Below are 25,652 nucleotides of genomic sequence, written 5' to 3'. Positions count from 1 at the left end.
CGTGGATGGCATGGTTTGCCATTGGCACAGTGGTGTAAGAATTTAGGGTTTGGTGTACGAAGGTGATGTCGGTCAATACTAAGGGTTCTACCTTGGAACATGACACATATATATGTAAAAAAAAAGGTACCCTGGTAATTCTTACGTAGGCGTGTTGAATGATTCAATAAATGCGCTAGTGGTCCTAGTGACGTCATGTCAGATGTAAGGTTTTACGATTTTAACCCTAAGCTAAAAACCACCATCAACAGGTACCATCCAAGTTTATCTCTCTTGTATTTAAATTGAGACTCGCAGTTTGCTTGAGTAAGATTTAAATCGAGAGATAGAGATAAAAACTCTTTGATATACTTTTTATCTAGATTGAGTCTGACTGTCTAGTTGATTCTCTAGAAAGTATATTGGAGTTTGTCCATACAGATTGCTAAGCAAAATATTGGTTGTGGTTGTTAGACCCCCGCTTTTTCAATATGATCGATATATTGTAATTGGTATGACCAACTCTAGACATTGGGGAACCGATCCTAGTAAGAGGTGCAACCGATCACAAGTATGTGGAATCGATTCTTGTAAGAGGTGCAACAAGTCTTAGTAATTGGTAACCGATCCTATGACTTGTGCAACCGATCACAAGTAAAATACCATAATTATGTGGTAACCGATCCTAGTACCTAGTCAACCAATTTTTGGAAAGCTAGTGTGACCGATCTTAGTACCCACATGGAGGTAGAACCGAAGCTTTGTTTTGGTAGAACCGTGAAACCCATTAATGGTGATTTGATAGGATAATCAATCACATAGTTCTTGGAAGTCAGATGAACCAATTCTAACTCGTTTGGAAGTGTGGCGAATCGGTTCCAAGATTGTAAATATGAAAAAGGATTTACAAAGTAAAAATGTCAACATACTTTGAACATGTACAGTAATTCTTATCTTTTATTGTTCAAAGATATTCCTTAATAACTAAAGGAGAATCCTGGATCGAAATAAACTGAGAAACTTTTAATTAAGGTTTTTAGTTTTTATATGCTTTTAATTTCCAGCAATTAAATGCATATCTTTAGAAAATAAAAATTGGTAATGTGCATTTACTAATTGGAGATTTTCTACTGAGATTTCGGTCAATATTTGGACAATGCATTTCCAGGAATTATGAAAACCGATTTTGGGTTTATTGCATATCCTTGAGAATATTCGGTTTTCAAAATTCCTTGGTGTCCAAACTTCCTTAGTCTATGAATATTGAAGTTTGCATTGCGAGCAAATTAATCCTAAGAGCCATCAAAACTAGCTCTTTGTGTTGTTACTGGTGGAGCCGTCTATCCGGAGAGGAAAGTACCCTAATTAGGCGAAATCTCTTACGACCGCTCGTTTAAAGACTTTTGTAGCCTCAAGAAGCTCTACGAGTACCGTTGGTGGGAAACTAGATGATTGCATTGTTATTTTAGTTTTCGATTATTGATTTGATTTAATAACGGTTGTTGAATCTTTGATTGCACCTAGTTTGTTTATTCTTGAGAACCTTCTCTTCTGATATAAGGCTCACTCAAACTAGATCAAAGATTTAAAGTTTCTACGGATCTAAGTTTTTTTAGATCCGTAAGATAGATTCATTGATTTTCCATTGTTGACAGATTTCGTTCTGTGCGACAAATCAATAAGGAATCAAGTTTGTTGTTGCAGGTTGTTACTTTTAAGATTAAATCGAAGATTGAAGACTTTAGAGATTTGAAGACTTTTATTATTGTGTTTTGATCTTGGTGTAACTTTCTGAGACTTGATTTTCCGGGATTAAAAGGTTGTTTATTTTCGATAAACTTAAACCTGTTTAGATCAACAAGTTGTTTGTGATTTTATCATAATCCTTGTAATCAAGATTGATTATTTCGATAACCATTGTCTTGTTTGATCTTGTAACCGAGGAACTTGGATCTAGTAACGGGTCTTAACATAGAAGATCAGTAAATGTGCTTTTATCATATATTTCGGTATTGTGATTATAAAGTGAGTTTGGTTACCAAACATTTTTTATTATTTACTGTTTGGAATACGATCCAAAGGAATGTTGTCTTTCCAGTTGAAAGATTGGTATAAGAAGTTATTGTGAACCATTAAAAAGATATACTAGATTTAGACCTAAAGAGAACGCATGTTCTGCTAGGATATCTAGTATCAAATATCTATTGAGAACTTTGGTTCTACTAGATATTATCAAAAAAATAATACTGATGAAGATGAGTAACTATGATTTTAGTTTACAGTATTGTATACACGAAGTTGCAAGTTTACCTTTTTGTAGCGTCTAAATTCATTGAGTATTCAAATCTGGACTAGGTCCCGAGGTTTTTCTACAAGATTTTAGTTTTCCTCATTAACAAAATTCTAGTGTGTGCTTTACTTTATTTCCGCATTATAATTGTGTTTATATTGTAATTAAAGTAAATACACTTGTACATTAACTAGGCACTTGATATTTATCTTATAAGGTTTCGGTTATACCATACAATTATCAAGTGAACACTTTGTTGTAGTATTGTCTCGATTTCATATCCATAGACTATCACACAAAGTGTATTGGATTTCTCCACTTGACTTTGATATTTATTCACGAGTTAGGCCCGTCCAGACTAACCCTATTTCAAGTGGACATCATGTTGAAATATTCCTTGAGTTATTGTATCTCCAATAGATTGATACACAGTGGGTCTTGTATAGGTTGTGATCAAAATAAAAGATTGTGGTGTATTTGGGTACCCTAATCTCTTCAAGCAGGTTATCAAGCATCTACAACAACAATTGCAAGAATGGCACCGGATTAAAGCGGATATCTTATTTCAGCGGGCTCGTGAGAAAGTTTTCCAGAACCAGGACAAAAATTCTAAAGTTTTTCATGCTCGAGCAAATTTTAGAAGGCGTAGAAATCATATTGACTCTATCAGGGATGAACTTGGTAAATGGTGCATTAATCGAGAAGAAATTGAGGACTTGCTTTTGGCGCATTTCAGTAATATTACAACATCTAGTAATCCTGTGCAAGACTCGAAGATTTTTTTTTTTTGATAACTCCTTGTATTTCACAGACTGATAATGATGCTCTTACCAAAATTCCAAGTAAAGAAGAAATTAAAGACGTGGTTTTTCAGATGAATTCATGGGTTTCACCGGGACCTGATGGATTTCAAGCGGGGTTCTATGAAAGTTGTTGGGAGGAAGTTTCAGGTGATCTGGTGGCTATGGTTCAACATTTCTTCATAACAGGTTTTCTTCTTAAACAATTGAATTATACATATCAAGTTTTAATTCCAAAGAAGTTCTGTGTTGAAACACCATCAGACTTTCGTCCTATTAGTTTATGCAATATAACCTATAAAGTGATTTGTAAGACAGTGGCAAATAGACTGAAGAAGCATCTTATAATCTCTCGTTGGCAAGCTGCATATGTGTCAGGTAGAAACATTCTAGATAACACCATAATTGCTCATGAGGTTATAGATTATCATGCAAAGATGTGTCAGGTGCAGTAGATATAAAATTGGATATGGCGAAAGTGTTTGATAGAATGGAATGGAGTTTTATAATTACTATCATGCAAAGAATGGGATTCAGAGAAAAATGGTGTCAGCTCATTAATCAGTGTATCAGTACTTCTTCAATATCTATTCTACTCAATGGATCTCTGATAAGATCATATTTGGAGTCGATATTTGTGTATACAATGGACTTTGAGGGCAAAGTCCCATTAAGGAGGGTGGAATGATAAGACCACGTCTTATCGGTCATGTCAACGTTGTTGACCCGATACGGCACTGGAGCATATGTGATCTTGTTGGTCCATTATATGGGTCAAGCTTATCCAAGTTATGGAAACCACCTTGGCTAGCCATTGCGAAGCGCGACAACAACTAGTTTTATAATTTAGTATTTTATTTATTTTATTTATTAAGAGTTTTTATTATAAAAATAGGTATTTTATTATAATTAGGATTTATATTAAAAGTAATCTTTTTAGGGTTTGTTTTCTTATTTTCCAAGTAATGTAGCCTGTAAATAGGCATATTCCATTCATTGATAATTAATTAGAAAAATATTAAATAAAGTGTTACTGTTTGGTTTATTGGTTCCTCGAATCATGACCTTTTAAGCTTAAGTTGCTGGTCGTGAATAAGAAACAAACCATTTCTTATCAATCTCTTACTGCTTTTTTTATTCTTTCAAGGGGTCTTCGTCAAGGTGATTATTTATCTCCTTACATTTTTCTATTATATATGGAGGCTTTGAGTAGGATTTACATAATGCATAATTAAATGGATTGGTCAAACCATTACAGCCAGCTATTAAAGGTCCAAAAATTTCACATCTTTTCTTCGCCGATGATTGTCTTTTGTTTTCAAATGCTTCAGAAAAGTATATATGTTAATAATCTGATGAAGATTGCCAATGAGTTTTGTGTTGTTTCTGGTCAGATGGTGAATCTTCAAAAATCTAGTATTTATTTCAGCAAACATTTGTGTGAGTCAGCTAGGAACTCTCTTATTTCTTTGGTTCAAATGAAATGTATACCTCTGCATGAAAAATATTTAGGTATTTGTTCATTGGCAAAAATAAAAGTGTTTCCTTTGATGATAATGCAGACAAGATGAGCTCCAGGTTACAATCTTGGCAAGGAAAACTGAATAACCAAGCTGGTAGGAGCACTCAAATTCAAGTTTTTGGAGGTACTATGGTTAATTTCCAAATGGGGTGTTTAAAAATTCCGGATAATTCGATTAGAAAACTGGAAGATTTGCAAAGAAACTATTGGTGGAATAAATCTAGTTCTCAAGGTGGTAGAATTATTGGCTGGACAGAATTGAACAAGCCGAAGGGATTAGGAGGACTGGGCTTTAAAAATCTCAAGTACTTCAATGAAGCTATGTTAACAAAACTAGCCTGGCGGATGATCCACGGAAAAGAAGCTAAATGGGTTCAGTTATTAGAAGCAAAATATTTTCGTAACATAGATCCGTTATATGGACAGATTAAAACGAAGGGTACATGGATATGGCAAGGTATTCAGCAAGGTCTTATCTGGATTAAAAAGCTTCATTGTTGGGAAGTTGGTGATGGCTCTAAAATAGAAGCTTGTAATGGTCACTGGTTTGGGAATGCTTTTCATCAAGCTAATATTTCTCAAGAGTTATCTATGTGTTCTCCTAATTTGAAAGTGGCTGACCTTATAGATCATCATAGGAGGTCTTGGAAACAAGATGTTCTACAACAACACTTTAACAATACTCAAATTTCTCAGATCATGGATATCAGAATTCCTTCTCAACCACTTGTGGATATGTTAAGATGGTACTAAATCTGGGAATTTTTCAGTTAGTTCTACTTATAATGTTATTCTCAGATATCATTCTCATCAGTTGGTTTCTCGGAAGCAAGAACAATTGTGGCTTCTTATATGGCATTTAAGTATTCCCTTCAAGTGTCAGATGTTTATTATTTGGAAAATCACAAGAAACATCTTATTTGTGGCTGCAAGATTCCATAGAATTGCTAGAGTTATTAATCCTTCTTGTTTAATGTGTGATCATGGTCTGGAATCTGTAGATCACTTGTTCATTCATTACCCATTTTCTCGTGCTGTGTGGTTTGGAGTTTCTAGTTTTATTCTGCAAGACATTTACACTTTTTCAAACCTCAAGATTGGATACTTTTATGGGTAGCTAAGGACCATCTAGTGTGCAGAGAGAGGAAAGATTTGATTCATTTAGCATTTGTTACAATGTAGCATATATGGAAAAGTATATGTGTGAGAGTGTTTGAGGGAAAACAACAACATACTAGAAATATTATTCAACAAATCTTTAAGTTTTGTCATCATAATAACATTTGCATAAACATTAGTATTAATAGGAATCCTCAAGAGTCTAGAGGGTCTAACATTAGGCATTGGAATGTTCCACCTTTTAATTGGTTTAAGCTTAATGTTAATGCCTCTTTGCTTCCAAATACTAATATTGTTGGTGTATCTTTTGTGCTTCGTAATCATACAATATCTTTTCTAGAAGCCATGGCCTTCACAATGAGGGCTAGAGATGTAAACCAGTCTGAAGCACTTTTTGTCTTGCATGCTACTAACTGGATTGCTAGCAAGAATATTAGCAAGGTTATCATAGAATGGGGCAATAAAGGTATAATGGAAGCGTTAAGTTCAGGTCACGTTGAAAGTGTTAAATGGAAGGATAAATCGTTGTTACTGGAGTGTATCAGTGTGATTAAAAAGTTGTATGAAGTTAGAGTTCAGTTTTATCCTAGAAGAGGTAATAAGGTTGCAGATGCCCTGGCCCCTGGCTAAACATGTTAGGGTACATCTCTGTAATAGATGTTGGGTGATACATCTCTGTAATAGTTGTTGGGTGTCTTAACCACCGGAAATTATCAATCATCTTCTCTTATAGGATCGGGTTAAAGCGCAAGTAGGAAATTAGTTTGTTAGAATGTTTGTTCACTGTTGTTTAAGATTAGTTTATTATTCAGTCTGTTGAAGTTTCTGGCTTTGTGATGAGTGCTAAAAAATGCATATTTCTATATATTTTTCTTGGCATTTAACTCATCTTCTGTACATTAATTCTACATTTTATCCCATATTCTGTATTTTCATTGTTTTCAAGAATAAATATTTTTATTAATTAATTTTGTATTTTTAGGTACTAAATAAAACTTGGATGAATTGTTGAGCAAAAAGAGCAAAGAAACGGTCAAGACTCCCGCAGGAAGGCAGCAAAGAATGATGTTTGCAAGAGCCGCATAAACTAGAAGTGGGCTTGAAGAGGAAGAATTGTTCTTAAAGAAGATATGGGATTGGCATACCCAAGGCCCAAAACCCTTACCCAAATCCATTTCCAATATCCATACCCATTTCCATGAGAACCGTCAGATAGGATCCATCACATCATCCTACGGTCGGCTCATCATCGTGCATCAAACTCTGAAGTTCCTGTCAAACATCATAGTACCTAACCCCATCTGGAACCGTTAGCTTCGTTGTATCTCGCAATCCAACGGTCGCTACAAGTTGTTTCCCTTCTTGTCGTTCGATTCGTTTCAGATGTGGTCATCCAACGCTCTCGTCTTGCTGGACATCAAGATTGCTGATCCCGCCCAACACCGGAGCACACCCAACACATATAACCCAAAAACCTAACCCTAAATCGCTCATTCTCTTATCCCCTTCTCGTTATTCTCTTCTCCCGCCTCTGCAGACACCATGTCTGCCGTACCACCACCTTCTCCACCATGTCCGCCACCACCTACTTTGCCACAACCAAACCACCAACTCCACCTGCTCGAACATCATCACCCCATCTTTCTAGCCCCCTATTTGATTGATATTTCTTCTCACCTTTATCTGAAACCCTAGAAGAAAAATCAATCGATTAGGCGAGTCTAGAGTAGCAATTGACACATGGGAATGGAGCAAAGGACCAAGGGGAAGAATGGGTCGAAGACAAACTCGTCAAATCACATCAATATGGGTAAGAATTACCAAACCCTAAATTTTCTGATTTGGGGGAATTCATTAAAGAACCCTAATGTCCTGTTAGGGAGAGCATTAGAGAAGATATGGGTCTGTTTTGTACTGTCAAATTAGGTAGAAATAATTTACCTAATTTCTGTTTAAATTGGGGATATTTTTGGGGAAGAACCCTAATTTTGTAATTTGGGGAAAAACCCAAATTGGGTCTGTGGGTATAAATTGAGACTGTGGATATGTTTTAAGAGGGATGCCTGGATTAACCAGAGCATCAGTAGAATAGTTTAGTTTTGTTATTTCCATGAACTGTAGCTTTGAGGGTTATCAATCTTTTCAATTCCATGATTCTCAATTCAAATGCATTGTTAATTTTAGCTGTTCTGAACTCCAACATGTATTTAATTTGAGTGTGTGATTGTTACAATTTATATCAAGCTCCTTTTCATGTTTATGTTATGTTTTGTTCTTATGATTTGTTCTTAGGATAGTTTCATTAGCCCTAGCATTGTTATGTATCTTTTTTCTGAATGTTGAGTGAGTTTTCATTGCAACTTCATGCTGAATTCACATGCCTTTGACTAGTTGTACCTTAAAAAGACAACTAGTACTTTGGAAAGAACTATAGTTGTGTTTAACATTTCAATAAGAGAATGCATAGCATGAACTAGGGTGAAATCAAACCCCTTATTTCACTGATCTTCTTAATCCACAACTTCTTTCATCTTCATTTAGTTTGCTGTTTCATGTCCTGTTAGTGTCTTGTTTAAAAACCCTAGTAGTGTTCCCACAACTGTTTACTTTCATCTTCCTTTATTCACTACACTAGTTCACTGCCTTTGGCTCAATGCCATTGTTTCACAGTTATTCCTTGGTTCACTATCTCACTGCCACTTAGTTACTAGTTTAGATAACTTTAGCTTAGGAAACTTCAACTTACACACCCTAGTCCCTGTGGATTCGACCCGTATTTGCACAAGCTACAACCGACACCGTGCACTTGCGGTTATAACATGTAGGCTTCCTCTTGCTCTTATTTTCTGTCCCCTTTCAAAGCCTACCAAGTTTTTGGCGCCGTTGCCGGGGACTTGGTTGCTGTTTTGTTGAAGTTTTTCTTGTATCTTAGTTTGTTGTTTTTGCATAACTTGTTGTGCATCTTACTGTTTTGCATTGCATCTTAGGTTAACTGCATCATAGTTCATTGCATTTGCATCTTTCCCTGCATTGCATACTCATTTGCATATTGTTCACTTACATTCCTGCATCATAGCTTGCATCTTTACTCACTTTCTGCTTTGAGCCAGCAGGTACCTGCCTATCCTGCTGCTTTTGCTGTGGAGCTGCTGCTGCTGCTGCTCCTGTGCTTGTTGTACTCCTGCTCTCCTGCTGAGCTGCTGTGCTTGTGCTGCTGTGGTGCTCCTGCTTGTGCCAGGCCAAGACTGCTGCTGAGCTGTTGTGGCCCATGTTGCTGCCTGTTGCTGCTAACTGCTGCTGCCTTCTGCACCTGTTGCTCTGCTGTGGCCCTGTGAACCTGCAAAGCCTGCTGTTGTGCTGTTGCTGCTGCTGCTGATCTGCTCCTGCTGCTAGGCCTGAAGTGGTGCTGCTGCCATTCATAAGCCAAGCCCAATTGGGCCTCAACAAAGACAAAAGCTTAGGATGATCCAAAGCCCAACTGGGCTTTTGCAACCAAACTGAGCAGCTGGGCTGTGCTTAAGCAAGTAAGCCTAAACCCATTAAGAGAACCCAACCTGTGGGCTTCCATTTTTAATTTGTGGGCTTGTAATAATTTTTTCCATTTTTCTGTTGGGTTTGTAATTAATTTCTTGTGGGCTTGTTTGTTTAATTTCTTGTGGGCATGGTTTTAGATTGATTTGGGCCTGTTGTTTTAATTAAAGAAAACTGAACTTTTGAAAGCCCAGTTGGGCCTCATATTTTAGTTAGTAGCTAGCCAAAGCCCAACTAAATTTCTGGGACTGTGGGCTTAACATCCATTTGAAAACTAAACATTTACACTGTGGGCTTTACCCAAAAACAGAAAACGTTTTCAAAGCCCAGTTAGGCCTCGATCTTTGGCTATTTAAGAGCCCAAATTTCAAATTGTTACCTGGGCTTGTTTCTGAACTGTGGGCCTGAACCAAAGTTCAAGTGGGCCAAAATTTCAAAATTCCAAAAACCAACAGTGAGCTTTACTCACCAGCAGTGGGCCTGTTTTTCAAAAACTTAGCTGGGTTTCGCAAAACCCAACAGTGGGCTTGGTCTCCTTATCCCATTAAAAACCAAATGTTTTTCTCCCATAAAAACCAAAGTTTTCCAAATGTTTCCCTAAAAACCAAAATTTTTCTTTTTCCCATCAAAACCAAATGTCTCCCGACAAAACCAAATTTTTCCCAAAAAGTCCAATCCCATTAAAAACCAAATTTTCTTGTAGATAGTTTCTTAGTTAAATCTTTTGTTTCTTTTGTATATATAGTGCTAATCCAATATGATCTCGGCTAAAAAAATGTTGGATTTTTTCCTTGAATAATGGAGTTCTAATCTTGCTTTCGCCGAAATCGGGTATTCTCTTTCCTTTTTCTCTACTCAGCATAATCCTCTCCATATGTTGTATTATAATTCTTTACATCTTTTGAAACATTGAGGACAATGTTTAGTTTAGGTTTGGGGGTATAGAGTAGATACCACGATCACATGCCATAATTGAAAACAAGAACTCCTTCTTTTTGAACTCTTTTTGAAAAAATTTAAAAATTCCAAAAAAATTAAAAAAAAAATTAAAAAATCATAAAAAATGGAGCTCATTTACCTTGAAATGTTGACTCTTGTGCAAATATGTAATACATAAGGATTCTTAGTCTAGATATTTAGGCACCCTGATTCTAGCACAATTCACATAGTGATAAGAAATTTGCACGCGCACGATCTACCAATACATGTATAGCCTCGATCTTCAAGGTGTTTGATAGGAAGTTAGATTGCCAATCACTTTAGAATACTGAATGAGACTTGACTAGCTTGTTCTTTGGTTGGCTGGGATAGAAGTTGGAGGATACGTTAAGAAAAGCAACCATAGAATTTGACCGGATGCATTCGATAAGGGCCACCTCTTGCTAAGAGTCATGTAATTATGTTTTTCTTTTTGTTCATGTATCAAAAGTGTCACTATGTTGTAAAGATCAAAGTTATTTCTTACAAAAAAAAAAAAAAAAAAAATCAAGTATTTATTCCATGTTTTGTCATGTTAAAGACAATAGTTCTCTCTTGTTCCAAAAATAAAAGAGAGTAATCAATGTAAATAAGAGTCATGTAAAGAGTCATCTTTTTGTTGTAAATAGTCTTGTAATAAGCAAGGAGGGTGCAGCCATCGATGTATAACGCGGGTAAACTGAAATATCACCAACTCATTGGGTGAACATTCACAATTCTCGTAAAGCCGGACAGCTAGCTTGGCTTAGAATTCGGTTCTTAGCCTAAAAACTATCTCTTGGTGATTAGTAGTCATAACTTCAGGTCATTCTAGAAACATGTGTAGATACACTTTACACTCTTATCACATGTCTTTATTTGTTATCAATGCTAGGATTGTGCCTTTGATAGCTAGATTGACATCTCCATTTTGCTGTGAGCTTCTACTGTCTTGCACATGTCACATTTGATGGAATATGAGCTTATATTTTGGCCTAGAACTTTGTAGGTACGTTCTAAGCAAACCTTCACGAGACTTCACTTGTCCACTAGGGACACTTAGTGGTTTAAAAGGCTTAGTGCATATGCTAAATGCATTCGAGAGACCAGCGACAGTGGTATAGGTAGGATTTCCTTAGTTTTGTTTTACTTGAGGACAAGTAAAATTCAGGTTTGGGGGTATTTGATGAGTGCTAAAAAATGCATATTTCTATATATTTTTCTTGGCATTTAACTCATCTTCTGTGCATTAATTCTACATTTTATCCCATATTCTGTATTTTCATTGTTTTCAAGAATAAATATTTTTATTAATTAATTTTGTATTTTTAGGTACTAAATAAAACTTGGATGAATTGTTGAGCAAAAAGAGCAAAGAAACGGTCAAGACTCCCGCAGGAAGGCAGCAAAGAATGATGTTTGCAAGAGCCGCATAAACTAGAAGTGGGCTTGAAGAGGAAGAATTGTTCTTAAAGAAGATATGGGATTGGCATACCCAAGGCCCAAAACCCTTACCCAAATCCATTTCCAATATCCATACCCATTTCCATGAGAACCGTCAGATAGGATCCATCACATCATCCTACGGTCGGCTCATCATCGTGCATCAAACTCTGAAGTTCCTGTCAAACATCATAGTACCTAACCCCATCTGGAACCGTTAGCTTCGTTGTATCTCGCAATCCAACGGTCGCTACAAGTTGTTTCCCTTCTTGTCGTTCGATTCGTTTCAGATGTGGTCATCCAACGCTCTCGTCTTGCTGGACATCAAGATTGCTGATCCCGCCCAACACCGGAGCACACCCAACACATATAACCCAAAAACCTAACCCTAAATCGCTCATTCTCTTATCCCCTTCTCGTTATTCTCTTCTCCCGCCTCTGCAGACACCATGTCTGCCGTACCACCACCTTCTCCACCATGTCCGCCACCACCTACTCTGCCACAACCAAACCACCAACTCCACCTGCTCGAACATCATCACCCCATCTTTCTAGCCCCCTATTTGATTGATATTTCTTCTCACCTTTATCTGAAACCCTAGAAGAAAAATCAATCGATTAGGCGAGTCTAGAGTAGCAATTGACACATGGGAATGGAGCAAAGGACCAAGGGGAAGAATGGGTCGAAGACAAACTCGTCAAATCACATCAATATGGGTAAGAATTACCAAACCCTAAATTTTCTGATTTGGGGGAATTCATTAAAGAACCCTAATGTCCTGTTAGGGAGAGCATTAGAGAAGATATGGGTCTGTTTTGTACTGTCAAATTAGGTAGAAATAATTTACCTAATTTCTGTTTAAATTGGGGATATTTTTGGGGAAGAACCCTAATTTTGTAATTTGGGGAAAAACCCAAATTGGGTCTGTGGGTATAAATTGAGACTGTGGATATGTTTTAAGAGGGATGCCTGGATTAACCAGAGCATCAGTAGAATAGTTTAGTTTTGTTATTTCCATGAACTGTAGCTTTGAGGGTTATCAATCTTTTCAATTCCATGATTCTCAATTCAAATGCATTGTTAATTTTAGCTGTTCTGAACTCCAACATGTATTTAATTTGAGTGTGTGATTGTTACAATTTATATCAAGCTCCTTTTCATGTTTATGTTATGTTTTGTTCTTATGATTTGTTCTTAGGATAGTTTCATTAGCCCTAGCATTGTTATGTATCTTTTTTCTGAATGTTGAGTGAGTTTTCATTGCAACTTCATGCTGAATTCACATGCCTTTGACTAGTTGTACCTTAAAAAGACAACTAGTACTTTGGAAAGAACTATAGTTGTGTTTAACATTTCAATAAGAGAATGCATAGCATGAACTAGGGTGAAATCAAACCCCTTATTTCACTGATCTTCTTAATCCACAACTTCTTTCATCTTCATTTAGTTTGCTGTTTCATGTCCTGTTAGTGTCTTGTTTAAAAACCCTAGTAGTGTTCCCACAACTGTTTACTTTCATCTTCCTTTATTCACTACACTAGTTCACTGCCTTTGGCTCAATGCCATTGTTTCACAGTTATTCCTTGGTTCACTATCTCACTGCCACTTAGTTACTAGTTTAGATAACTTTAGCTTAGGAAACTTCAACTTACACACCCTAGTCCCTGTGGATTCGACCCGTATTTGCACAAGCTACAACCGACACCGTGCACTTGCGGTTATAACATGTAGGCTTCCTCTTGCTCTTATTTTCTGTCCCCTTTCAAAGCCTACCACTTTGTTCACTCTTTGAGTTAGGTTCTTTGTCTTTTAAGTTTTAGTCTTGTAATCTCTTTGTACTGACATCTTTGTTTGGTTTTACATCAAAATTTAAGATAAACTAAAATACTTATCTATAGTCGTTTGAGAAAAGGTTGTAACTTTTTGGATTGTTATCGCATCTTTTGATTTGCGGATGCATAAGATCTCATTACCATGTGCACCTTCTTGTCGAGGCCAAAACATTTCCAACTTTTTGAGCATGTTTAAAGCTTCTTGGCATGAAACTTTTTGTATCTCCGTTCTACGATCATCGGGATTATCCCTCTATGCTTCTTGTCTAGTTCCATCGATGATTTCTTCTTCCGTTAAAGCATATACGACTTGTTGCTCATTTGGATGATTAAGAAAGTCATTCACATCCATTATCATTTACATATTTTGAATTTGAAAAAAAATCATTGTTTTGACATACCTCCTTATATTAATAAACTCCATATGTTAATAATTTTATGAAGTCCCAGAACTATTAATATATGAAATTTTTACTGGATGTTAAAAGATATTTAAGTAATTTAATCTAATAAATGATAACTTAATAATTTCATCACGGTGAGGACACCTTTTACCGTAGACGGTATTATCATTTAGTATGTCTCTAAAAGAAATCAGTATGCCTCGAAAGAGTTTCCTAATTACTAAATCGAAATTCCATTTACTAGGTTGTAGCCCAGTCCAACCAAGGTGGGCCTTGTGCAACCAATTCCAACCCCTAACCTAATGGCCCAGACCCTATATCCTGTGCAAGTGGAATCTTTAGGGTAAAATGGTAATACAGATCTCTATTTGGTCTATAGATGTATTTGATGACTTGAGAGAAAGGGGGAGAAGAAGGGTTACTAGAACAACAATTTTCAGCTGGACTCGTGCAAGCGGTTGATCATACTCGCCCTAATTTAATTTTTCCCGTAAGTTCTTGATTTATTTTTGTTTTTTTCCTATGAGATTCGTGTATTGCTTTGCTTAGATTCTTTAAATCTTCTATTTATTCTGATCAATTCGATTGAATTTGCCCAAATTTTACAATGTTAATAAGATATGTGAAACAAGGGTTTTGGTTTATCATTTTGTGTAAGAATCTGCAATGTTGGGTTTGAGTTTAGCTATCATTGGGAGTATGGATTTGTGGAAGGTGATTTGTTGTAATAGGTATAGATTTGTCCCACGGGTTTCAACTTCCATTTGATTTACCTCTGTGAGCTCTTTAAGTTCTAGGGTTTCAATTTAGTGAATGCGGATACCTTGAAAAATCACTAGATTTTATAAATTCGGGCGGTGCAAAACTTCATACTACTATTTGCACTGCCTGCTGAAGTGTGAATACAAGAAGTTCCATAGTTTATGGTTTCTAAATAGTTATCTTCTCGTGTTTATCATTATTTTTATGGGATGTAGTTCATGTCTCAGAGATTAGCTGCTGATTTGAGGTTTTCATTTTTGGTTGTGAGCATTCTAGTTTAGGTATCTGAGGTTAGCCAAGTTTTTTTTTGCACTGGCACGAGGTAGATCTTTACTATCTGAAGCCTGCTAAATGAGAACATGCCCGTGGGGAACAATGTAAAACCCTCTTGGAACTGCCATTTTGGTTGTCACTTTTAAGCTTAAATTGTTGTTGTTTGTATAATGCTCAATAAACTTTTAAGGTTTGAGACTGAAGTATCTCTTTGTTGCACTGATCCAAAATTTTAAATCCTTGTAACCATGCTACTTCAAATTCCTTTTGATGTAGTTTGTGCCTTTGGTGCAGCATATGTTTCATGTCGTGGGTGTTGACACTAGTAAGCTGTGTGAGCTTCTGGTTTTATTGATTTGGATATGGTTGTTTTTGCAGTTAAACAAGATCTATGGATCCTTCAGAACAAAGGTATTTGGAGGATGATACTACTCCTATGATGAAAACAGTCAAGGGTGCAACTATGGGATTAGTATCAGGGACTATTTGGGGAACCATTTGTGCTACTTGGGCTGATGTGCCTCGTGTTGAAAGAGGTGTTGCTCTTCCAGGTTTGATAAGGACCTTGAAAATGATGGGAAACCATGGCCTGACTTTTGCTGCAATTGGAGGAGTTTATATAGGTGTAGAACAATTGGTTCTGAATTACAGAGGGAAGAGGGACTTTGTAAATGGTTCAATTGGAGGTTTCGCTGCTGGAGCTGCTGTTTTAGGCTTCAAAGGTATGAATATTGTGTCCTCATATTTTTACTCTCCAGTTTCTGGAAAGATAAAAGTCACCTCTGTTACATATTTTCTGATCATCAAGTACTTTCAGTTCTAGGGGAAGGGAACTAGAAAATAATAAACAGTTCCCTGTACACAACAATAGAAGTTCAGAGGATATTAGCTATCATATAGATTGATGAATCATGTTTCTGTCTTTATGCATTATGCTGTTTTTCTCTTTCTTTCTCCAGTACACATGACTTGTTTATTATGAGTGATTAAGACTATCATGGTTTTATCTTCAGTAGCTGAAGGTTGAACCCTCAAGTTGTGCGTTTGATCTTTGTGTGAATCACCAACTTATTTAGTGAAATGAAACCTATCAATAAATGTGTATTATTTAATCTGAATTGTTATCATTGTTCTTCTTCTTTATCAAGAAATTGTTTTTGATTTATTTTATTTTGGGAACTTTCCAGCAAGGAGTATCCCAACAGCCCTATCTGCAGGAGCTGCTTTGGCCGTAACTTCTGCACTTTTGGATGCTGGTGGTCAAACAACAAGAATTGATAATGGGAAGGAGTATGCTGCTTACACCACTGAAAAGAGGCCCTCCCCTCTTCCATGAATTCACTCTCCCGCGTCTCTTGAGTAGACCTCATAACAGTCATTCCTAGAGCTTCTTCCTTTTATTCAGAGATAACTTTTACTGTTGTATCTTTTTGATTTTCTTTTTCACCTTGCGCTGGCTTGCAGAGCACAAATGGATCATTCAAATAAAATCTTGTTTGTCATCTATTCATGGATTTTTGAGTATGTTGTTCATTTGGAGTCAAAAGATACAGATAACTTTCTCCTCTGTCTGACGATTGCTAGATTGAAATTTCTTGTAATACAATCCGCATGAATGAGCTTCCAAAATCTCACTTTACATTTGCATGAATGAATTTATCTCACTTCACATTTGCATGAATGAATTTATCTACAGCTGCTAATGGCTGAATGAATTTATCTCACTTCACATTTGCATAAATAAATTTACCTACAGCTGCTAATGGGAGTAACAGTTTGCTTGTGGGTTTGTGTGTCCATGTAAGTTATAATAAGGTGACCGATATGTATAATTTTTCTTTCTCAGCCCGTCGGTGGTGCTAATAAAAACTCTGTCCTACGTTGGATTTTTACAAACCCAGCAAATCGGCAGCTTGGGCAAACAGCCACAGTGTTATAGCAAAGAGAGAAAAAACAACGTTCTCGAGGCGAAGAGCCAGTTGCGCACTTTAGCAAGGAAATGCTTAGCGGATTGGGGAGTGCACCAGCTGAAAATTAAATGGGGCGTCCAGTCAAACTAGCCCTTTATCTTCTCATATTTGTGTGCATATCTGAGAGATTGTTGCGTTTAGGGTTCGTAAATCGTGAAGAACAAATCCCTGTCTCGCTACCTAGAAAACACTTGAGGAAGATGCCTCTGAAGATGGTAGACGTAACGCCTTCAGATTTCGATCAAGCTTTTGAGAAGTTCAATTCTGAAAAAGGCCGAATCAAGTTCATACTTTTCTTAGCTGACATAGATCCTTCTACATCCCTCAGCTGGTGCCCTGGTAAAAAATTTTATTTCTAAATTTTAGGGTTTCAAATAACAAATCAATAGTTTGTTAATGTTTTCTATTCTATGATCTGAAAAAAGATAACCCTATTTTGATGTTGATATTTTCAGATTGTGTAAGAGCAGAACCAGTGATTTACAAAAAGCTTGAAGAATCATCATCAGATGTATTGTTGTTGAGAGCTTATGTTGGTGATAGACCAACTTGGAGAACTCCAAATCATCCATGGAGGATTGATTCAAGGTTTAATCTCAAAGGAGTTCCAACACTTGTTCGTTGGGAGAATGGTTCTGTTCAAGGTCGTCTTGAAGATCATGAAGCTCACGTCCAAAGCAAAATCGAAACCCTACTTTCTTGAACTGTTAGTAAAAGAATGTTCAGTTGTTAAATTTTTCATTTCTCGTATTCTCGGATCTTTGTAGTAATATCAAGAGCACAATGTTGTACCAATTTCTGGGTTAAGCAGAGATCTGAATCTCTGACGAACTCCTCGTGATTTGCCTGAACCTGCTAGAGTGATTACTGTATACTGTTGTGCACTTGAGCTCAAATTTTAAGCGCAATGCTGAAGAGAGAATTAAAATGCCAGCAAAAAAAATGAAACATTTGAGCGTATCGCTTCTTTGTTTTGCAATGGAAGGTCTTGATTAGAGAAAGATCTCCAATTTATCCTCTGGTGTTCCAACTTGTGAAGGGACTTTTCTGCTTCGATGCACTAGCTTACCACTAGCACCTTTGCTCGTTCTCCATACAACCCTGAATACTAAACGAATGTGCTAGGCACCAAGTGGTGAGAACCTCAAAAAGGGTTCCTTTACCAATTGGATAACACTGAGAAGCAACTGTGGTGTTGGTTGCATGGCCATTTCAAATGATTCATTACCAAAGTCAGAAACAGCTAAACAAATCAACTCTTGTCAATTTCAAAATCCAAAGCAATTTTGAACATACCCACTACAGTATCTAAATCATTGTTCCCCGGTAGTTAGTGAATCAAGATTTAACTGAAAAACTTGAGTTTGTCCTCCTGAAACTGACACAGTCCTCATTTTCTTTATGCTTGAAGGGCACCTCTTGTTCTGAAACTCAAAAGCTTCAGAATAATTTACTAACACATATTCCATAGTCTTCGTGAAGCTCAATGAATCAATATGAAAGGTCATACTTTCTTTGATACAAGTTACAAAATTCAATAGTCTGTCTGTAGACTACACTCTGTACTACTTAAAAAAAAAAAGATTGTGTCTTCCAGGAGTTGAATGCAAAAAACTATACACCACTTTGTTTTTTACCAAGTAATCCCTAAAATTTGAAATTGAAAGCAAACCAAAATAAATAAATAGCGCATGATAATATAGATTAAGTTATAAGATGTTTATTTGCTATCCAGGGCTTGGGTGGGGGTATAGAAAAATAAATAGATTCCTAGGTTGTCTACTTAGATGAATTCACATGCTTTCTCTAGTCTTGTGTCTTTCGAGAGAAGCAGCAACCCTGTTGCTGACCTTTGAAATTAACAAGAAAAACTAGCTTCTGCTGCTACCATCCTTCCGCTCTGTAATCAAAACCTGCTTTTCGAAATTCAATCAAACGATTTATAATCTTTATCTTATTCCTGAAAAGCAAGACAATAACAGAAGAATAAAATCATTTGAACTTGTACTCTAAACATTTCTTGACCACTGTTAATCTTACCTATTTACAAGAGCACCAGAATATTATCTCAGGATAGGGTTTTCAAACGTGAAGTCAGTGTCAAAGAAATGTCACCATAAGCTTCTTCTTGGTGTGCCTTGATATAATCAAAACTTGTCAGAACCTGCAATTGTACCAGAGTTAAAATTTATTTGCATGAGACTACAAGTGAACCGACACAAAAGACTACCAGTGAAATTCTTCAATGATGCCTTACCAGTGTTTCGAAGAACATTCGAGCGCATTGCTTTCTGGTTTTGCCATGTAAAATCTTGCTTAGAGAAAGACTCCCAATTTGATCTTGAGATGTTTCAGTTGCAGGAGGAGAGTAATTTTTCAGATATTGAGCCACAGCACTGAAGACAGGTCGGATACACTCAGATCAAATATGTCCTGAAACATAAATCTAACATTAAAAAAAAAAGATATGAAAAATTGCATTACCTGGCCCTCACAGAAAGTTTATCAACTGGATCATTCTCTTCTCGCCCTGCTTATTCATTGTGCAACAAAGTTAAGTTACATACAAATTCCAATGAAACAAATTTCATCACTCTTAACAGTAACTTTTTTAATATTCAACTTGGTGACTTACCAACTGGCGTCGTATCAGCTTCCAGAAAGTTTAGTTCCTGCAGAAAAAGAGATAGGTTTGAATTTCAAAAGCCTGCTTAACGATTCTGGACAATGGAAAGAATTTGCATACACGAGCTTGTTCACCAAATAGTTAACGCTCAAGTAGAATAAAGTGAAAATCAAGCCTAACAGAACTTCCTTTTCCCAAAAGATACATAAGGAGCAGGGTACTTGTATTTTAACAATTAAAAAACAAGGTTTTATTAATATCGGGATAAAACTAACCTCGGCAGAATCTAATAATCCTGGAATATCTGAAAAACTAGCAGATTCATTCATGCCTAGACGGTCTGAAAAAAACGAAGGAGTCTTCATAACTGAGGAGCCAACAGCTTCAGTGCGGATAGTTTGATCAAGTGACGGCACTTCAGTCTCGAACAAGCTTCCTGTCTGAGGTTCTAACATAGAAGTTTTGGAAGGAGTTGGAGTAGCCATAAATTCAGTCATAAAATCTCTATCGGCAGAGCCAGAGCCATCTTCAAATCGGCCATATTCAATTTCAGGATTATCGTCAGGTTGAAGATGCTCAGTTTCTGTTTCTACAACAGGTGGAATACGCTCGACTTCTGTGTCAACATCGGGCAGGACTTCCGTACCAACATTGGGCTGCTGGTTATCAACTTCCATATCAACATCGGGCACAAATGTATGAGCACCCGCATTTTCTTGAGTATCCCCTGGCCCTATATTTTGGGATCTGGAAGAAACATAATCCCTTTCGAACAAATTTTGAAGACTTTTAGACATACCTGTAGATATGGAAATATTTTACATTTTCATTACCCCAAAACTCAAATTTAGAGTCCATGTAATAAAGATATGCCGAGGAGAGGAAAAGAAACACACCAGTAACTGAAGACTGATAGAATATTTGGTCCTTTCTACGCCTGTTCTCAAACCTCCAGACATCCAAAGATGAACAAGGGAGTTTTCTCCTCTTATGCACCAGCATACTGGCATCTTTCACAAGTCCAGTCATGATCCTGTAAAATCCTTTGTTAAACTTATATGTTGTGTATAAACCAAGAAGAACCTCATACTAAATGACACTTACTTGTTTGACAACACAGGATTCTTATCAAAGAATTGCTTCCTCTTTCTTGACTTTACTTTTTCCTTCTCATTTGGTGGCGTTGGTTGAATTGCCATTTCAAAAGATTCATTCCCTAAAACATGAAAAAATATAATTAAAATCAGCTAGACATAATCAAACTTTACCGAACTCTATCTTAAGTAATCGTGAACTTACTGAAGGAAATATCAGAAACAACATTGCCCAAAGACTCTACTGATCCAAAAGCAGTTGGTGGATCATGATTATGCTGTATAGGTTCAGATTGCTCTCCAGCTAACAAATGTTCTGAATTTGGAGAAGTGTCCTTCTCATTTTCTGTCTGTTCTAAAGATTTTTCAGCAACACCCTCAAGAATATCCGGCAGCTCTGAAAGGTTCAAATTAGGATCAGCATCACGCACAACTTCGATTTCAGGAATTTCTTGAGGTATATGAGCTTCAGGAACCGACTTATTGAGTTGTTCTGCTTGCTTATTTGGACTTGAAATAGAAACATCACCAGCAGCACCACTTCCTGGAGCTAAAGGAATGCTGTACAAAATAAAGGACGAGATGTAATCAATGCAAGTCCTTTAATATATATACAACAAATGTAAAGACTTTAAAATACAACAAGAAGCATACTCTTCTTCCATTTGACTACTACTACTGTCTGGAATCATTTCTTGTGGAGAAGTATCCCTATCCATGTTTATATCCTGAAAAGTACGGATAATTCATGTCATCTCACAACGTGCAACCTCCGTTACCAGATTATATGAGATCACGAACAAATTTGTGAAAAAAAACTATCTTAGAGGTAAAATAGAGGTAAAATGCTAACCTCATTAATGAAAAAATCAAGATAAGGATCTTGAGTAACTGGGACTTGATCTGCACGAAAAGGAATCATAAACGTTATCTAGCAATTCAAAAAAAATAATAAAGACAATATAAAAACATGGTGTGGATGCTAAAGTACAACTAACACACATATAGATGATTACTACCTTCAAGTGTGATATCTTCAAGTGTCTTGAGATGATTATCTGGAGTACTGAAAACCCAAAAATAAATATAAATATGTTAGCTTTTCTCCCCTGCAGCTTTGTGTCGACCTGTTTGTTACTAAGAAACCAAATGATGAATATCTTACCTCTCAAAGTTAATGCTGCTGTCGAGATCAAGATCCACAGCATCAAGCTCAAAAGTTTGCAACGGCATAGTAACAGATTCAAATGGTGCAGCGGATGCATTTTCAGGTAAATCAAGTTTTTTAGTGTGATCAAATGCAGTCCTTACATATGTTGCTAGTGCATCGCAATCGCCCATTAAGTATGCAACTTTCCTTGAATATATTCGAACAACACCCAGTAGAAGGAATGCTGATAGCCGGAGTGCAATAGGTGCTTCTGGGAACATTATTGAATCTGAACCAAGAAAATTTCACGAGTCCTTAGTGTAAAAACAAATATGTAAAGGTTCTTCCAAGAACATCAATGTTTGCATCACTTACTGTAGATTGAAATCTTTCGCATTGAGGCTTTCCTAATAAATGCTTATCAGACGTTGCAATCACAAACAAATTCACTATTTTGGGTTACTGTTCATAGCCAAACCAAGACTGTAAGAATACCCACTAAGTCGGATGCAGCATCTAATGAAGAATTTTGGAAGACTAAACTGTCTTCATAAAGGAAGCTGAAACCTATATGACTTCAGTCACCACATCTTACCACTGTGGAATGGCATGAGCCAGCAATATCAACAGAATGTGGTAAAGCATGGTTGTAAAATAAGTGGCTAGGCTCACTATGAACCCTTGTAGAAACAAAATAGAGAAAATTCAATACATGGTCATGGTATAATTAAACTACCTAGGTTATCAATCAAAAGGTTCATCCATCAAATCGGATAAATTCTCTACCTTTAAACAAAAGCCCTAAATTCCAACGAAAACCCTAAAACTACTACCAAGATGTGCGGTCTGGGTTTGGCCAAAATCACAAAATCAACCCCAAATCTCCCCAAAATAGTGAGAAAAAACAACGGGAAAAAGAAAAAGATTGGATCTTTCCGATAAAAAACCATCAGGTTTCAAAAAGTTTACAACTTTCGGCAGTTCATAATCTTAAATCACCGAATACAAAACGCAAACCATATAGAGGAAGTAACGAGAATAAGAGAGAAACGAACCAACTGTAGAAGCAATATTAGTGACATCAATATGAGTTCTGCGGAGCCTCTTTTCTAAGTGAGCAGCCATCCATACTGTTCCAAGAGGACGCTTTCTAGCGAGCAATTGATGCGAGTAAAACATCTTGGCTCTCCTTCTTCTTCTTCTCTCTCTGAATCTCAAACCTCTCTCGGTCTTAGATCCCGGATGGATTTGGGGATTTAATTAGGTATTTAAGAAGCAATTAAAAAGTTCGAACTTTTAGAAAGTACAGTGAGAAGGGGGAATGGCGCTGGAAAAGTGTTTATTGGGCGCGAAATTGGAAAATTGGGGGATTTTTAGCGAAAATTGAACACTTTAAAGTCGTTTTACAGTGTTACCCCAGTTGAATATCAAACTGGGAGAAAGGTTTAAGGGGTATTAGGGTCCAAATAAAATGTGCATTCCCTCCTGAAAAGGAAATGAAATAAATTACAGCTTCTAAGACACGTCTCACCGACTGCTTCCTTGATACGTTTCACAATTGGAACAGTTTACTGAAACGTGCAAAGATGTTTTACAGACACGTAGTAATAACATTGTAATTTATGTAGTGTTTCCTTAAATAATGGACACGAAGTCACAAACCAGTTTGGTTTGAGTTGGATACGAGGGCTCTACTTTTTGGTCTCTTCGTTTAGACTAGGTCTAGTGGTGCTTCCCAACCCACTTTACACATCAGACTGGGAAGGGTCTGGGTCTTACGGTTTTTCCCAAAGACTTCCTGGAAAAGCTAACAGTTAGCCGTTTAAGAGAAAAAAAAAGGACATTGATCAGCCGTTCTTCATATAACGGTCACTAATCGTCCGTTTTAGAGGAAACGGTTAATGGTTAACCGTTCTCTTTATTTTGACCTGTCAAAATCGATTGACCGGCTAACCATTAGTCGTTCCCCTATTTACCCTTAAACATCCAGAAAACTCTGTCGAGTTTTTTGGTTCTTCCATTTTTTTTCAGACACCAAGTTATTCTTCTTTTCCTCCATTAAAATAATAAAAAACATCGTTTCCTTCCATTTTTTTGTTTGGGTTTGGGTGAATTTGAAGTTGTAACTGATTTGAAAGCGTTTTGAAAGCGTTATAACCACTCAATCATAAAAGGTAAACTAATTTAACCTAAAATCCTAGTTTCCAATTTCCTTTTCAATTAAGATTAATTGTGCAAGATTGATAGGTTATTAACACTAATTGAATGCCACAACTATTAGTTACTGCTTTGTGTTTGTTTAAAATTTATTTAACATCCCAAATTTTTGATACTTGTTCATGAACATGGTTGATTGGTTAGTTTTAGATGAACATGGTAGAATTAAATAATCTTAATTATGTTGCATGTCTTGTAATTTGGATAATACACAATTCATATCCCAAATTTGTTAGTAAGATATGATTTTGAGTATGGAATTAAGTTTTTCCTCCAAGAGGTTTATATTTGTTTGGTGATTTTCATACGTTTATATTTGTTTGTTTGGTGCATTTAGATAATGATATGGAGTACCCGACGGACCAAAAGTTGTCCGTAAAAGGTAGAGATGGTTATACATCCGGTATAATGCACCGAGGATGAAAATGAGGACTAGTTTGGGAAGCCTTAAGGATTATTATGATATCGTTGTATGTAATAATCCACGCGCACTTCAGGTATTAGATAATTGTCTCTTTTCGAAGATATTTTCGTATAATTTTAAGAATTATGATGTGCAACTCACAAATGCACTAGTAGCTAGATGGTGGCATACAACTAAGACATTCCATTTCTCAGGCTTTGAAATAGGATTGACACCTTTAGACTTTGTAATGTTAACTGGAATTCCTATAGGTAAGGGTGATACTATAAATTACTCTAAGAGGTTAACCAGAGAATATTATGAAAGTTTAAATGGTTTGTACTTTAGTGGTGTGATCGTCAACCTAAATAGTGCATCTGCAAATATGGAAGATGATGCTCAATCCCCCCCTAGACAATCCAGGAATTCTAAAAAACCATGGGATAGTAAATCCTCGGTTGTATGTCTCTCCACCTTTCATCTTATATAAACAGTATGAAAGGCATGGACAACTCTGAGGTCTGGGAGGAATTGACTAGGATTTTTCTTTTTTTGGGTTATTGGTCAAGTATTCACCGGAACGACTTCCTCTAACGCTTCAAAATCATGGTTGGTTGTTTTGGGAGATTCAGAAAGCTTTCAAAATCTTGGTAGGTTTGATTGGGGTTCATTTATTTATGGTAGACTGTTAAACAACTTGGACAAGGTTTCTAGTGGTGTTGATAATAACATGGCAGCAATGTGGATGATATTAGAGTATTGGTACTATATTTACTTTCGTAATTGTCAACCATTACTAAAATTTGGATCATTGGACCCGGAACAAATGTATCATGCGATTAATATGTTTCAATCAACCCATATAGAGGGTGTGAAAACAGTCGGACTCCAGAAAACATTATGTGAACAATATTAAAAGACATATGGATCTGAGACTGTCACATGGAGCAGTTGTTTGGCATCCATGGGTATTGAATGCCCATTATGAAGATGAGGAAGTAGTTCTCGCAAGGGAGGTTAGTCGAAAGAGATTACATTTCAAGGGAGTAGTGGATACGAAAGATGAGGTCCTTTATCTTGGGGAGAGATTTTTGAGGCAGGTGTTAGGTATAATTTCAATTCCTTGTCCGCCTCCTGATTTTTCAGTCAGTAGAAGTGAGGATATAAGAGAAGGGGTTCATTACACAGAAGAAGATGAAATCGAATATGTACGTTGGTGGAAAACTGTCAGCATGGGTCCTTTGCTGCCAGATTTGAGTCGTGTTCAAAACCACGAAGA

The 25,652-nt window shown here is 36.6% G+C and overlaps 3 protein-coding genes across 5 annotated transcripts; 2 read left to right on the top strand and 1 right to left on the bottom strand.

The window, feature by feature from the left end:
- Nucleotides 1-14,248: 14,248 nt before the first annotated feature.
- LOC113320309 (outer envelope pore protein 16-3, chloroplastic/mitochondrial-like) lies at nucleotides 14,249-16,559 on the top strand. The gene is made up of 3 exons (XM_026568233.1): nucleotides 14,249-14,368; nucleotides 15,292-15,635; nucleotides 16,101-16,559. Exons 2-3 carry the CDS (start codon nucleotides 15,305-15,307, stop codon nucleotides 16,247-16,249), a joined length of 480 nt encoding a protein of 159 aa, XP_026424018.1. The 5' UTR covers nucleotides 14,249-14,368; nucleotides 15,292-15,304; the 3' UTR covers nucleotides 16,250-16,559.
- A 291-nt stretch (nucleotides 16,560-16,850) lies between these two features.
- Nucleotides 16,851-17,755, top strand: LOC113322960 (thioredoxin-like protein Clot). Its single transcript, XM_026571167.1, has 2 exons — nucleotides 16,851-17,222; nucleotides 17,339-17,755. The coding sequence occupies exons 1-2, from the start codon at nucleotides 16,952-16,954 to the stop codon at nucleotides 17,584-17,586; spliced, it is 519 nt and encodes a 172-aa protein (XP_026426952.1). The 5' UTR covers nucleotides 16,851-16,951; the 3' UTR covers nucleotides 17,587-17,755.
- Nucleotides 17,756-18,374: 619 nt separating this feature from the next.
- Nucleotides 18,375-23,070, bottom strand: LOC113322959 (sister chromatid cohesion 1 protein 3-like). 3 transcript variants are annotated; one of them, XM_026571164.1, is made up of 14 exons: nucleotides 22,809-23,070; nucleotides 21,769-22,042; nucleotides 21,623-21,669; nucleotides 21,457-21,506; nucleotides 21,258-21,331; nucleotides 20,809-21,164; nucleotides 20,614-20,725; nucleotides 20,406-20,542; nucleotides 19,785-20,308; nucleotides 19,519-19,555; nucleotides 19,368-19,413; nucleotides 19,141-19,279; nucleotides 18,924-19,047; nucleotides 18,375-18,843 (listed from the first exon to the last, which is right to left on the bottom strand). In XM_026571164.1, exons 1-13 carry the CDS (start codon nucleotides 22,930-22,932, stop codon nucleotides 18,952-18,954), a joined length of 2,016 nt encoding a protein of 671 aa, XP_026426949.1. In that variant the 5' UTR covers nucleotides 22,933-23,070; the 3' UTR covers nucleotides 18,375-18,843; nucleotides 18,924-18,951. The 3 variants fall into 3 exon arrangements, with proteins under 3 accessions (XP_026426949.1, XP_026426948.1, XP_026426950.1); XM_026571163.1 differs by having other exon boundaries at nucleotides 18,375-18,796; XM_026571165.1 differs by lacking the exon at nucleotides 22,809-23,070 and adding an exon at nucleotides 22,129-22,790 and having other exon boundaries at nucleotides 18,375-18,796.
- Nucleotides 23,071-25,652: the final 2,582 nt, after the last annotated feature.

This window comes from Papaver somniferum, chromosome 11 (genome assembly GCF_003573695.1).
Source record: "Papaver somniferum cultivar HN1 chromosome 11, ASM357369v1, whole genome shotgun sequence".
NCBI lineage: Eukaryota > Viridiplantae > Streptophyta > Magnoliopsida > Ranunculales > Papaveraceae > Papaver > Papaver somniferum.
The sequence above is the reverse complement of the archived record's forward strand: the minus strand, read 5'-3'. Positions and strand labels throughout refer to the sequence as shown.